The 16218-nt window shown below is 35.9% G+C and overlaps 1 protein-coding gene across 1 annotated transcript in view; it reads right to left on the bottom strand.

Moving 5' to 3' along the window:
* The window catches only part of slc4a4a (solute carrier family 4 member 4a), an 85397-nt gene that overhangs the window by 28565 nt on the left and 40614 nt on the right, over nucleotides 1-16218 (bottom strand). Inside the window, exons 5-10 of the mRNA XM_016256070.1 lie at nucleotides 12203-12338; nucleotides 10284-10444; nucleotides 8134-8313; nucleotides 4812-4888; nucleotides 812-969; nucleotides 581-668 (exon numbers count right to left, since the gene is read on the bottom strand). Of these exons, the coding sequence (XP_016111556.1) occupies nucleotides 581-668; nucleotides 812-969; nucleotides 4812-4888; nucleotides 8134-8313; nucleotides 10284-10444; nucleotides 12203-12338 (800 nt within the window). The remainder of the gene's footprint in view (nucleotides 1-580; nucleotides 669-811; nucleotides 970-4811; nucleotides 4889-8133; nucleotides 8314-10283; nucleotides 10445-12202; nucleotides 12339-16218) is intronic.

The raw sequence follows: 16218 nt of genomic DNA, 5'->3' as shown, positions 1-16218 counted from the left end.
AAACATATATATATATATATATATATATATATATATATATATATATACACATATACACAAATAACATTAAATTAACACTGGTTCTGTTACAGATTGCAGTCATTTTTTTTTTTTTTTTTTAAGGGTAAAAGCAACAGTATTTAGCACTCTTAAGACCCGTTCACACCAAGAACGATAACTATAAAGATAAAGATATTAGCATCCACACCAGTGAACGATATCGTCTGTTTATTCTAAGCGCCCATGCATCCGCCGCTTTAAATTCTCAAGCTCGTTACAGCAGGATGGATTCTGATTGGCTGTCAATTTTTTTATCATTCATCAGCTGGAGAAAAATAGTTTTGAAAGTGATTCCAACGATACCCGTTTCTCTTTGTCTTTATCGTTATAGATGTGGTGTGGACTCTGCTATTCTTTATTATTGAGAACGATTTTTTAGAACTATATCTTTATCGTTATCGTTCTTGGTGTGAATGGGGCTTTAAACATGACTGAAGGCCTTTTTCTACTGTAGGCGTGAACAAAAAAAATTATGAACCAAAATAGGACAAAAAATGTTCTAAGATTAGTCTGTATGTACCTCATCGGACATCAGAGTAGCAATTGCTCTACCAATTTCATGGTATGACTTGGCTTTGCCTTTGGGTCCAAGAAGAATGAACAGAAATCTAGGAAAGATAATAACAAAATACTACCTAAAGTAAAACACACAGCTTTTCTATTGGTTTAATAAAAGCCTGTTTTGAACTGAACACCCTCCACCACTGCTATATTTTCCTCCTTGGCTTTGTGGGATAAAAGCAGGTCATACCTGGTGGGCACAGGCACTTCAGTCAGCGCCCCCAACATGACAGCTTGCTGCAGCCTCACAAAGGCCACAAAAGGACTGTCCAGGAAGTCCACTTCTCCAACGAGAACATTGGAAGCTTCAGCATCTCTGGGCAGCTTCTTCATGAACTTGTTCTTCAGCTGAACACATGCAGGATGGGATTTTAATGAAATTCAGTAAGGAGGAAGAACCGAGTAAACAAAGTGCACAAATCAAGCTCCAACACATGACCTCATTAAACATACTGCCCAGTTGGCATTCTGTGCCAAGACTTTCATGAACATGTGATGAATCCAACAACAGCAACTGTCCAACTAATGGAAATTACAAAGATTGGTGGCTGCACGTGGGATTGTTCATTCTAGGGTTCAGCAAGGGCCCACTGTGACTCCTGCATTCTTTTACTCTTAATTCAGAGGAACCAGTGGTAACCAGTATAAGAACTGTTAAATTAATTTTATTTATATGGGTTGTTGTCGTTCCTACCAGTGATAAAATGAAGGCCAAACTCTAAGGCAGTGGCATTTGCCAGCTCAGACTTTGAGGTCATGCCAAATGTGAAATTTACAAGCCAAAGATAATTAGTACACCCTGCACACATAACCATAAATTGTTAAGCAACTCCAACTTGTGCCTCCAAGGTCATCATTGCGAATTTTAACAGCTAAAAGTATCACAATTACTCAAGCTTGTTGCATATATAAAGTGCTTTTAGGTTTATTACTTGCAATAATGCAAACATTTACTATTCTTTAACAGTAAGACTAGCGCACAAGACAGAAATCTAATTCTAAAGCTCATAAATCAAATTTGACAGCTCTGCTGTCAACTTGAAAATGGGGTTACAATATCAATCATTAATAAACCAATTCCCCAGTATACTTCCCAAATATAAACAATAACATGAAAGTCTTATTGAACAGTAAGAGTAAGCAGTTTCGTTAACCATTGACGGAAGAACACTGGAAACGCAAGCACAATGGAAAACATTTAACCTGGAGCACCTGAGCACATGATGGGACAGACCTCTCACTCATCAACAGCACTAGCATCATAGATCATTTGTTTTGAAGCTCTTGCTTTTATTCCATTATACTGTTGCAAAACTATCGTATTACTGATTATCACTGAATTACTGTCGTGAGATGAAATAAGCACATATCCTGACGCATTAACATGTGTATTAATGTAATGAATGGGATAACCTTGTGTCTTGCTTTAGAAAAGGTTACTTATATAAACTTGATATGTTTTGTCAATTCAGAAAGTTTTTACGACTTCTCAAAAAACCTTGATGACTCCTTTTTTATGAAATATGTAGACACTGTTTAAAAAAGATAATATTTTATTTGTACATGATGCTTTGAAATCTGTTATGCTTATTTTCCCCCTTGTTTTCTTATGATTTGGTTGCATAAAAAAAAAAATGCCACTATCATTAAATCTACTCTATCCCCCGATATAAAGAGATAGTTCACAAAAAAAAAATTTTTTTTTTTACATTTTGTTGAAAATAATGAGTTAAAGACACATGATCTAATTTCATGATACTTTTTAGTGATTTTAAAGACTCCTATTTGACCAATATGACCATCCCTACTTTGTGGGAAAAACTTTATAAACACTGAATTCAACTCATTCTGATACCATAGAGTGACAAAAAAGATCATGGCTAAATGAAACTAAAGCAAGTGAAGAAGTGGTGGCTATAGAGGGGAGTGATATCACTGATGTTAACTGGAGGCCAGATTGTAGACAGCATTAATAGAGGAGCGTAAAGAGATGATTAAGGTATTAGAAGGACACACCTTAAACAACCCATAGTGTTTTTCTCAGACTTGTATGAATGTTTACCTCTGAGCTTCATTATCTAGGAGTCAAAAAAGGGTCATCAGACGGTTATTATGTTCCATCAGTTAATTCATTTCAGCAGCACAGTATGCTGAATACAACAGCATGCAAAGCATTTTTTACAACGTACAGTATGTGTTCCAATTTTATTACAGGCAACTTCTGACCTAATAATATATCACACACTCCAAGCAACTCGCATTAACATCAAATATCCCATCTCTAGCTCTCCAGCTCTCTAGCAGATAGTATGTGATGTGGAAAGGCTAAGCATCATCTCTGATACTGGATTACTACCACCGCATCAACAGGGTCTGATAGCCTGCATTTTGTGTAGTCAAGCCATGGAACAGATGACTTCCTGTTGCAGCTAATGAGAATCGAGCACTGTCAACTGAAATCTCAGTAAATATCTTTAAATAAATGCTTTACAATTGAGAGGGTTGCTGTTTTCTTCATACTGTATTTGTCTTGTTCCCAATAAAATCATTTTTGTCAAGGCTTGAATTCATGGTACTGCCTTAAGTGGGTGCTATTTCAAAAGAAAATTCAATTAATTGAGTAAGTTATTAAGCTAAATTCACAACAGCAATTTACTACATGTTACTTAGGTTACCGTTCATTTCCAGATTCTGTGAATGTCTAATTTCAGGAAGCAGGAATGACATCATCCAAAAAACAAAAAAAGTGTGACAAGCCATGAGGCTTTCACAGTACATGACACAAACCCAGCCATCCCTCAATCTGCGCTTATAATCACAATCTGTCCATGTCTCTGGGCCACCTCACACAAGCAGTCTCTCAATCCCCCACTCAGCCAAAAGGGGCAAGGGGCATCTCCTCCGAGTCTGTCAACAGCGGAGGCCTTCCAGCAATCACATCCACACTGGTTTATTCAGCACACAGCACACACACAAGAACACTGTCAAACATTTGCCAGCTATTTCACTTAATGCTGCATTCAGCAAGAAGGGATGCATTCCCACGTAAAAAGGAAAGATACTACAATTCCTCTGAGGTGAACTTCTGTGAAGTGAGTTAATTTTTATGGTTTGTCACAGATTGACACCACCCTAATGACCTCCTGGTGCTCTGTCAATGAGAGCCCAAGAACTTCCCATTAGGAATGGAAGTCTGTATTTCACACTAGCCCTATCCTTGTGCTTCTGTTCTGTTCATCTAAGCGCAATGTCCTATTTTATCATTAGGAAAACATTGGCTTCAACAGTCTTGTCATAGTGACATTGACTGTGATGTGCACAGATTTTTGGCAATCCAAATTACAGTCAATTACAGATGCTTTTATATTTTTACATGTATACACGTTTTTAATATTTGATTATTAATAACATGTTATATTGCATTCCAGAGGTTGGGGTTGGACATTTTTTAAATGTTTTTGAAAGAGGTCTCAAGCTCAACAAAGCTGCATTTATTTAATTATAGTAAAAATAGGAATACTGTGAAATATGGTTAGAATTTAAATAAATATTTAAAATTTTAATATATGTGACCCTGGACCACAAAACCAGTCATAAGGGTCAATTTTCTGAAATTGAGATTTATGCATCATCTGAAAGCGGATAGGACAATATTTGGTCCAGATACAAGTATTTAAAAATCTGGAATCTGAGGGTGCAAAAAAATCAAAATATTGAGAAAATCGCCTTTAAAGTTGTCCAAATGAAGTTCTTAGAAATGCATATTACTAATAAAAAAATATTGGATGATTGATGGAACATCAGGGATGATGATCTTTATTCAATATTCTAATGATTTTTGGCAAAAAAGAAAATCTATAAGTTTGACATGTATTGTTGGCTACAAATATACCTGTGCAACTCATGACTGGTTTTGTGCTCCAGGGTCACATATGTTAAAATGTCATTTATTCCTGTGATAGCAAAGCTAAATTTTCAGCATCATTACTCCAGGCATTAGTGTTACATGATCCTTCAGAAATCACTCTAATATGCTGATTTGGTGTTTGGTAATACTATTATCACCACTGAAAACAATCTAATATTACAGTTTACTGTTTATTATTATTATGCTGCATAAAAGTTACAAAAAAAATATTCCTGGCCCCAAACACACACAAACACATGAACAATCTTAAAACTGGACTCACTTGATCTTTCTCTGGCTTGTCTGAGATATCGTTCAGGCTGCTTGATGTCAAGTTGCGATGTGTGGTGGTTGGACTACCTAATCAAAATTAATGAAAATAACAGATCAATGAAAAAGACACAAATTGAAAAGGGCACTGTTCCATTATTTTTAACACAAAGTTTAAAAAAAATAGTCTACAAAGTAATCCAAATGCAGGATAAGCAAGAGAACTGAATGTCAGATGAACCATTGGGGAATCAGTGGAACTGACAACAATGCACAGAACAATAATATTTTTCACAGTCTCTAAATTGCTTGAGTCCATGCTTTTAAAAGTAAAAAAACTTAAATTAGGAAAGGTGATGTGCCGGGCAAGAAAGGAACCTACTGAAAGGTTAACTATTAACCTTGCAGAGTCCAAGTCATTGTCATCATTGCTGTGAACAGCATAGCAGGAGAACAGCACAGTGAAGCAAAGTATTCCCAATGCCACAGACTTATATTGACTAAGATGTCAGTTTGATGCAGCCAAAAGAAGAAAAAAAGCAGCCAAAAGAAGAAAAAGTGAGGCTGAATATAGATGAGGGAGGTTTAAAAAAAGAAGTTTCATTTATGAAGCACTTAAAAAGAAAGAAAAAAAAAAGAGTAGTAACTTGAAAAAATACTTCACATCCACCTTCAGAAATCCTACATTATCAGATCAGAGCTGCTCATTAATATGGTTATGGTCATGATGATACGGTGATCTCCAGTGGAAAGTTCCACAGAAATTAGTCCAATGTGATTATTAGAATACTTTGGAATTTAAATCTATTAAGGGTGAAGATCACCATAACGGGAAATTCTAGATATGAAAATCTATTACATAACAATGACTACAGGACTGACTAGCTAAACATAGATGGTCACAACAACAAATAAAAAAGGTCATATCACTCAATCTAAAAATAGGTTCTTTATTGGCATCAATGGTTCCATGAAAAACCTTTAACATCCATGTAACCTTTTCATTGCACAAAAGATTCTTTATAGTGGAAAAAGTTTCAGATTATTATTACTTATTATTATTATTATTATTCAGATCAGATTATAATTCAGATTATTAAAACATTCTTTACACTATGTAAACTGTTCACTTAAAAGTTCTTTGTGGAACCAGAAACGAACTATCTGTGCATCGCAGCAAAAGCTTCCTTTGAAACCCTTATTTTTAAGAATGTACATTTTGTATGATTTCATTTGTCCCTAAGGTGTTATTTAGTTATTCAATTAACTCTTTAAATGGTCTAAGAAGATTTGGTTCCTCATGAGATATGACCCTTTGAAGCTACAATGCTATGCTATTCTCACAGCTACTGTATGTTACACACTACGTGGGGTGAAGGGACACATACACATGTAATGGCAACTGGTAAGTTGGACTTACTAGGCCATCCCATGCTTGGACTTCCAGGGGCTCGCAACACCTCCTCTGAGTTGCGAGTCATTAGACAAGGCACTGAAGTCTCAAGTGGATTACGTGCTTTTAGTGACAAGTGCAGCAGAAAGGATAAAAGATGGTAAGAAGGGTGAAAAGATAAGATTGTTAAGGTGATAGAGGTCAGTGGTTTTGTAAAAGCTTGTGTGAGACTGGTGTAAAATCACTCAGGAAAAGATAGGATTTGTTATAGAGGTAGAAAAGCACAGTTAAAGCAAGTTTTTTTTTTCAGGAAACAAAGGTTGTGGTGAATAACATTTATGTCACATTCAAAAAGTCCAACGGTCAACAAATCACAGGATTCATGGTTTAAAACCTGTGCACATGCAGCCTATAAAAGCTGGAAAAATGCTGGCATGATCTTTGTGTAAAGTTTTATCAATGCACTATTTGTCTTAACTGAAGGCCTGTAAATATCATTGCCAAAAATCAAATGATCCTTTTGACCATTGCTTTATTTGAAGTGTTGTCTGTGTTGTCTTTTAAACACCGCTCTAAGATTAGTTTATTAGTTCGCCAGTTCATAACAGTTCACAATCTCAACAATGTAATGCAACAGCCTATTCTGTGCATCACTGAAAAATATATGCATACAGATTCAGGACAGACTAAAAATCAAGGACTGAAAAGAAACAAGTTAATATTTAAAGACCCCATGAACTCTTTTAGTGTCTTCTAGCTCTCCCTATATGCTTGTGTACTCCTAAAAATTGCCTAAATTAGCATTTAACGGATTTTGATTACACAGAGTTTTGACTCTCTGGAATGAGAATGTTCCTCCCCTTAATATGACCTGTAACTGCCTAAAAAGCAAGCACTTTGCTAAAAGCAAGCAGCAAATCATGATCATGGCTGTGATGTAATTAAAGCTTAATGATTATTTAATCCCTTTGATATGTCACACACAAACCTAATGTTGTAAGAGAAAATACAGTACTGTTTAAAAGTTTGGGCTCAGTAAGATTCTTTATGTTTTTGAAAGAAGTCTCTTCTCACCAAGGCTGCATTTATTTATTCGAAAATACAGTAAGAATACAGCAGTATTGTGAAACAGCCTCGTCTTCAGCATCACATGATTCTTCAGAAATCATTCTAATATGCAAATTTGGTGCTCAAGAAACATTTATTATATATCATCAAAGTTGAAAACAGTTGAAAACAGTGCTGCTTAATATCAGAAACCATGATACATTCTTTCAGGATTCTATCATGAATAGAAAGTTAAAAAGAATAGAATTTATTAGAAATAGATGCATTATAAATGTTTTCCTGTCACTTTTGATCAATTAAATGTGTCCTTGGTGAATAACCAAGACAAAGCAAAAAAAATTTAAACTAATTAAACAGTAGTGTCAACACAAAAGAAGGTGCTTGTGAAGTGATTTCATGGAGTCTTTAAAACATACAAAGACAACTACTTATAAAAAAGGAAAAATATAAAAAGGCTTCATCTATGCTGAGTCAACAATGAGTCAGCAAATTGGTAAAACATTAGTAAAACAATTATTGTGATCTGTGTGACTAATGCATTTAAATATGAAAAAATGTAAAGATAAGGACGTAAATCTCCTGAATAAAATTTGAGGAGTAAAATAAAAAATATTTGGTATTCTTCAGTTATCTTTAAGAATAACACAAGAAAATTCTAAACACAAAATCAATAAAGGTAAAAGAATTAGAACAAATTATATTTTTGAAAAGTGTGGAAAAAAACAATCCACAAAATATTTCATAAAACTGAAGAAGAAACATCTTAATATAAAAATCTATCAAATATAGCAATGATAATATAAAAAATCTTTATAGCTTAAAAGGAAAAAGGAGGGTAAAAAAAATAACTGCACCAAACTGGCACCTATATTACCATTATCCGGGGTGGAAAACAGCCTACTTGCGCTGGAGACCGTCTTGCCAATGTCAGCTAAGGAGCGAAGATTGGATTTCTTGGTCTGGTGGCGATGCTTCCTCAGCAAGGTGTACATTACCTTATCTTTCAGGTCAGCTTTCAAGAGACCGTTCTCAATCTGACTGTCAGTGATCATTTCTGAAAGAGAGAGACAGAGTGAATGCTAAACAGAGAGAGGTAGACAGCGAGAAAGCAAAATAAGAGGGTCAAAGACACGAGGCCTGGGCCCTTGGGCTCTATTTGTGAATGGTTCGGCTCTTAATGGCCGATCCTTCAAATCATTTTTATCTCAAAAGGCACACTATGAGGTTGACCGAGCTTAACTCGGCCAAACTTAAGATTTGCTTTAAACTGATAATATGACTTGACACATCATGCTCTGAGTAAGAGATATGGCTGGGGATTCAAGATTCATTGATTGGTGGCAGTGGTTATAATCTCACCAGCCATCTTTAAATCCAGAGAGCTGCAGTAAATGTCTCTTTTTTTTTTTTTTTTTTACCAATCCTCCTTCCTAAAAGGAAGCTTTTACAAAATAATCACAAGAATCACATACTTTGCTATCAGTGCACTACAGTTATTTAACGGCCACACAATTTCCATTCTGATCTTCCTCATGCACTGCCTGAATTCGGTATAAAAGAAATGGCCATCCTGAATGGATGCAATCACCCGTGCATCTGAGCCCAGAGTTACAGCGAGGGTTGAGAGAGGAGTGTATTAAACAGAGCTATGAATACATCCTGACATGTGAGCATTTGGAAACCAAATAAAAATGGGCTGTGCTGGCCGAGACCATGCATGCATATCACACGTGCTATCTCTTAGACCTTACAGTAACGGTACATTTGGAAAAGCTTTTTCTCTTAGTCTGATCTGCTCTAAAGTGTTATCTTTATGATATTTATTTTGCCCATTGTCTACTGACAGTGTGCCAGTGCTGGTGGTAGAGCTGATGCCCTACATGAAAGCATTCTGTATGCTTCTATTACAGAAAAGGCAGCTCCATGACAGAAAAAAATGGCTCGTTCAAAACCATGACTGATGTAAAATGAACATTGCATAAATCTTGTTTCATCCATTTGACCGATATCCTGTCCATACAAACAGTTTGTCAAATTGCACAGCAACACTTTATTGCCATCATGCATCTAATAAAAATGACAATACTCACAAATATCGTGTTAACGTATTGCTATACATTTTTTTAAAATAATTTTTGGCCTTTGCATCAAAAGCGATGAGGGCTGTGGGTCAAATGTAAATGTTGCATTTTGTGTGTGTGTGTGTGTGTGTGTGTGTGTGTGTTTGTATATATATATATTAAATTAACAAAACAATTTAAATACTTATGTTTAAATAATATGACCTTTTTAAATATTTTTTTAAAACAAATTCACTTAGATTGTTTTTTAAACCTCAATGCAAAAAATATTAATAAATAAAAGTTTAAAAGAAAAAAATAACTAAAATTGAACATATGCTTAAATGGCATGTTTCCCCCCCTATTTTGTTCCCCATCTCTTGTGATATGGCACATTCAAATATTAAAATAAGTCAATCTAGGAAAAAAAGTTATATAAAATAATTGTTTTTAAAACTTGTAACCTTCCCTGTTGAAAAAAAACAGCATATGCTGGTTAGGTATGTTTTGAAGCATGGCAGCTGGTTTAAGTTCCTTAGTTGGTCATGTGTTGGTTTAAGCTGGTCCTGAGCTGGTTATAATCTGGTTGTGAGCTGGTCCTAAGCCGGTCCTAATCAACTAGCTTCTGCTCAGGACCAGCTCATAACCAACTTATAACTAGCTCAGGACCAGCTCAAACCAGCTGTCATGTTTCAAAACATACCTAACCAGCATATGCTGTTTTGTTTTCAACAGGGTTGATATTGACTGCAACATGCTGTTTATATTAAAGACAAATTATATCATCGTTTGGCTCTCAAATCAGTATAAACGTGGACCACTGAGTTCATAGATCCCTCTGTTGAGCATCAACACTATTTCAATGAAAAAAGGTATTTGAGTGATTTATGTTTGTAACCAAAACTGCTTAAAGGTAGTAGAGCATCCTTTAATAAGACAAAATAGCTGCAGAAGAAACACTTACCAACGACCCCTGGCAGTGTGTTGGCCTCTAGGTCCAGCATGATGGTGCCCTTCTCTATACACGTCCTAAGCTCAAAGAGACTATGTAGGGACAGAGTGGCCACATGTGGTTTACTCCACCGCTCCCCACCTTTTTCCACCTTCTCTTCAAACTTGATCCACCTTCGAAGAAAAAACAACAGACATTTGAAGATACTGAAGTTGGAATGTGAACAGTTCTGTATGAAAGCGCAACTGCAAGTCAAATGAACACTGATTTATTGATTGTGGTACTCAAGAAACATTTCTTGTTATCTGTAACAATGAAAATGTATTTGAATTTCCCTTTTGATCATTGTCATATGTCCCTGCTGAAAAATTGTATAATTTTTTTAAGGAAAAAAAACCTTACTGACCCATAACTTTTTAACGGTAGTGTAACTCCACTATATATATTCTTAAATCTACCATATCAGAAACAAATACCAGTCCCAGCCCTCATATTCATCTTTCCCCTGTACAACTCTGTTTATTAAAGGAACATCGTGTTCTAAGACCGACAGAAAATGAAATGAAAAGTTGCGATTTTCTAGGCCGATGTGGCTAGGAACTATACTCTCATTCCGGCCTAGAAAATCACAATTTTTAATTTTCCGTCGGCATGTAACTACAGAAGAGTCAAGTTTTAAATAAGAAAAATATTGAAACTCTTTGGTCATTTTTGAGAGAGATGCTAACGGTCTAATCAGATTCAATGATCTATGCTAAGCTGCAGCTAAAAGTGCTACCGCCAGACCCGGAGATCGGCTGAATGCATTCGAAAACGGTAAAACTCGACTGTTTAACTCTAGGGGAGTTGGAAAATGAGCCTATTTTCAAAAATAGTGGAGTGTTCCTTTAAAACTGATGACTCTGCTTGAAAAGCTTTAATATGTAATCCTTAATCCTAAAATACACAAACAAGGGGTAATCTTATCTCTAAAACAATCTCTCAAATAAAATCTTGATTGGAAATGAAAAGATCAGCAGTAATCATCCTTGTACTTATTTAATCTGTTAAATGCCCGCTGATTGGGGACCACCTGGAGTGCCACTTAACTTTACATGAAACTGCCCCTCTCATTGAATGATCAAATCCTTTCAAGAGCAGCACAGCTCCAGAACTGATGTGTGCTGCATGCAAGACTCGTTTTTTATCAGAGACCAAGCTGTCTGCTCAAATGAACTCACGATCACAGGAATTTAAAGCAACAGTTCCTGTTCAATGATCGGATGTGCCTTTAATGGATAAACAAGTCAACTGGAAACATATGCGCATTTTCAACTTTCTTCACACATTTCTCTAAAGATGAATCGGGTTGGATTCATCCCTTTAGACACTGTCAAGTGTTTAAAATGTCTTTGCATACTGGCACCAAGCAGTCACTGGCAATGAGCCAGTACACTTGAATCTTCTTTTGATGAATTGTATGGTGCCTGTGTAACAAGTATAAAAGAGTCATTAAAACGGTCTTTTTTAAAAACAGAACGATTTGGAGGAATTAAATAATATAACTAACTTTAATATAACTGCTTTTTATTTTAATGTCTTTTAACATGTAATTTATTCCTGTGATGGCAAAGCTGATTTTTTTTTAGCAGTCATTACTCCAGTCTTCAGTGTCACATGATCCTTCTGAAATCATTCTAATATGCTGATTTGCTGTGATACAATTTCTTATTTTTTTGCAATTTTTTTCTTTGATGAATATAAAGTAGAAAAGAACGACACTGACAAATTAAAACACAATTTGGGCAAAACCAGAGATAAAATAATACTATTAGACACAAGTTATCAAGCTTTTTTTCAAAACCTAGTTCCTGCTAATAATACAGGCTCTTATATTTCTGGTCTGTTTTTGAGCCTCATTTAAAGTTCCAACCAAGCCATGACGCTCTTACCTGGCAGTTTCCTTCCACTCCATCTCCTGGCCATCAACAGACAGTAGCTCGTCCAGCTCTGTGAAGAGCTGAGGGGGTGCTGGACTGTCATCGTCCTCTCCCAGAATGAATCGAATGCGCTCAGCAGCAGGTGAGACTGCAACAGGAAAAATACTGCGGGTCAGAGGAGAAGGTACAGTCATGCATACTTCCGGCTTGCCATCATCACTTATTCCATTAGGCCTGATCTCCAGCTCTGGCGGAGGAGGAATCTTGACCACAGACAGGTCTGAATCTGGGTCCACATCCTGCTTGGAGTCAGACTCAATCTTCTCCTCCTCTCCAACCTCACTCTTCTCCACATTATTGTTCTCGGTCGTGTTCTCCGGGTTGCTATCTGATGCATCCATCCTAAAACCCAGTTAAAAAACAGTTCTGTTCCCCAGAGCACGATCAAAGCTGGTGAGGATGGCTGAGAGAGGGAGGGAGGTCAAAGACACGAGACCTCACACAGCCAGCTGCACTCAGACCGTCATTAGAGCCCTTCGTGTTGTCTGCTATCCTGTACACCCTACTCTAACACAGTGACACCTAGGTAGTTAAAAAAGGGGGTCCCCACTTGTCACCCCAGAGCAACAGCCCGCCCATCGGCTGCTCCGGCTGTACCCCCTCGCCATTGGCCCTCCGACATTGGCACCCTGCCCTGAGCCCCTCATTAACAATTAGGAAATGTTTCACAAACTGTTCATTCTTCACAAGAGGGCCTCGCTTTCCTTCTCGCTTGTTTTCTAATTTGAAAATGTATTAGTTCTTGTGGAACAAAGTAAACTGTAATGTTTCATCTAAATAAAGCCCCTCTCGTCTAACTCCCATATTAAAGTTCCATCATCAACACTCGCAAAATCTGGCAGTGAAATTCCCTGGAAAAAAGTAAATGTTATTTTTATATCAAATGAGTAATTTCTAGCTCACCTAAACCTAAAATGTACTTTTATTTGTGTAGAATAATGAATTCAAGTTGACTTAGTCATTTTAATATTGTTGTATAAAAAATATTGACTAAAAAATGTAAAACATTATGCATATAATCTACAGTAGATGAAGTGCATTTTAACATCACTCATTTTATAAGTACATACTTATAAAATGAGTTTATATATATATATATATAATGGAGAAAATGGAAAATTGCAATGGAAAAAAATGCTCACTATAGGCTAATAAACACTAGCAATTTGTGAAAAAACACTGAAATGTATATAATTTGCATAATTTAATCAACCAAAAGAGAACAGACTGGAACATTTGTGCATTTTTTTCAAAAAATTATTTAAGGTGAAACATCATGGTGACTATTTTTCACTATCTTTCACTATTATTCAGTAAATGTTCACTAAAGATCCAGAACATGGCAGCAAGATTAATTTTTAATGAGCCAAAAAAGAATGCATGTCACACCTCTGTTTATCAGTTTGCACTGGCTACCAATAGCTGTTCGCATAGAATTCAAGGCATTACTGTTTGCCTACAAAACCACCACTGGCTCTGCAACCCTTTACCTAAATTCATTACTTCAGACTTATGTGCCCTCTAGAAGCTTGCATTCTGCAAGTGAACGGTGCTTTATTGTGCCATCCCAAAGAAGCACAAAATCACTTTCACAGACTTTTACATTGAATGTTTCCTCCTGGTGGAATGACCTTCCCAACTCAATCCGAGCAGCTGAGTCCTTCGCCATCTTCAAGAATCGGCTAAAACACATCTCTTCCATCTTTATTTGACGCTCTAACGCTCTCTATTCTAATTCTATTCTTAAAAAAAAAAAACTTGTCCCTTTTAAGCCTGGCTCACACTGTGCGATTTTGGCCATGATTTGGTCATCTGAGACAAATTTTGCAAATCCTAAAATTCCTATAATCCTAGGCTAAAATCTGTTGTCTTTGATTGTTAGTTTGACATGTTCACCGACAGCCGATTAATGGCCGTTGCGATAAAATTTTACCTCCGACGAACTTCTGGCAGTGTCAGAAGATTTAGCGCAGAGTCCTGCAGTGACATCTCCTACGACGAACGTCAAACTGTCTTCGTTTTTGAAGACAAGCCATGATCAGAATTAATGCTAAAGATTTCTTCTAACCGCATAAACTCCGGCGCTCCCGTCCTCCACTCACGGAATTCATCTGATATGTTGCATTTGCTATGATAAACACCGGTTTGCGCTGCTGTTTTCATGTGGGTGTGTAGTGCTGCTTGCACTATTCTGCATAAATACGCCGGTATTGCCGCCCTTCATATACTTTTAATGATAGCCAACATTACATCCCTGCGTGCAATGCAGCTCGCAGTCACAGAACGTGTATGGGCTGATAAGGTAAAACTCTGAACAAGTTTTCTTGCGCACACCCGTTTTTAACGCATCTTGACTGTCGTACAGTCTGACATTAACTGACTTTTCTTTTTTTCCCTTTTTTTTTAACTAACACTAGCTTCTCCTAATCTTTTTGTATTCTATCTATTTGTTTTCTTTTTTATTTATTACACATTAACAAAAGCAAAAAATGGCCTCTAACACTAGCTTGCTCTATTCTTTTTCTATTCTATCTGTTTTCTTTTTATTTATTTTATAATAAAAAAAAACCTTGCTATGTGTACTGCGTCAAGCTAACTGAGACTTGTCATAGCACTTGTATATCATTGCTCTTTTGTTGATTTTGATTGCTTCCATTGTCCTCATTTGTAAGTCGCTTTGGATAAAAGTGTCTGCTAAATGACCAAATGTAAATGTAAATGTAAAGATTGGCCTAAGTTATGCCCTGTATGTAACACTCGGTGTGATTGAACTGTCGCATGGGCATTTCATATACAGTAATTAAAAGGCAGACAGACTGTCCTCTGAGTCAACTTCCATTGCTTGTGTCACTGGCTTGAGTTGACATTTTCTAATGTTGATAACATCAACATTAACATCATGGATACAATGCTGTTTGAGTAAATGAGTAATCTGATTGTACAGCTCTGTACTGAAACAGTCTGATTTCTGACTAAACCTCCAGAATGAATTACTATCCATAAAGCACTTGTGTTTCTTTGAAAAGATAATTAAACTACAGTATCTGATTGGATAAAAGGACTGCACATAACACTTGCTTTCCAAAGCCAGTATTTTCCTCAACTTTTACTACTGCTGCTGATATGGTAAAAGGCAGGTTAAAGATGTTATCAGCACCTGAAAAAGTGATAACAGAATGAGCAGAAATTTAAACTCTACTAGCTGTAAAACATCAGTAATTCCAACATTTACATAATAACATCATCTATGACACCATATTGCACACCATTATGTTGTTTACAGTTCAAAACATTGTAACTGAGACTATAAAAATCTGGAAAATAATATACAGAGATTTTGCCTTGATAGTGAGTTCCTCTTAACTTAACTGATGAATTCTAAGAACTCAAAGAAAGACTTTTTAAAAGACAAGAATTTAATACACACTTTTATTTAACAATAAAAGATGTAATGCACATTCTTGTATTTATGTTAATAACTTTCTTTTTTTTTAATATACACTACCATCCAAAAGTTTGGGGTCAGTAAGATTTTTTCAAAATAATTTAATTATTTTATTCAGCAAGGATGCATTAAATTGATTGTTTACCCAAAAATGAAAATTCAGTCATCATTTCTTCACCCAATAAGGTGAATACTCAAGCAAACAGTTGTTGTTCCCCATTGACTTCCACAGTATTTTTCCCATACTATGGAAATCAATGGGGACCAGCAGCTGTTTTTCATTTTTGAGTGGACTACCCCTTTAAATTCGTCAAAAGTGACAGTAAAAACATTTATAATGTTAAAAAAGATTTCCATTTTAAATAAATGCTGTTCTTTTTAACTTTCTATACATCAAATAAACCTGAAAAAAGCATCAAAATGTCCACAAAAATATTTAGCAGCACAACTTTTTCAACACTGATAACAATAATAGCTGTTTGAGCACCAAATCAGTATATTAGAATGATTTCTGAATACTGGA

Source organism: Sinocyclocheilus grahami, unplaced genomic scaffold (assembly GCF_001515645.1).
Source record: "Sinocyclocheilus grahami isolate Dianchi unplaced genomic scaffold, SAMN03320097.WGS_v1.1 scaffold1392.1, whole genome shotgun sequence".
NCBI lineage: Eukaryota > Metazoa > Chordata > Actinopteri > Cypriniformes > Cyprinidae > Sinocyclocheilus > Sinocyclocheilus grahami.
Note: the sequence above shows the minus strand (reverse complement) of the source record. Positions and strands in the feature narration are given on the sequence as shown.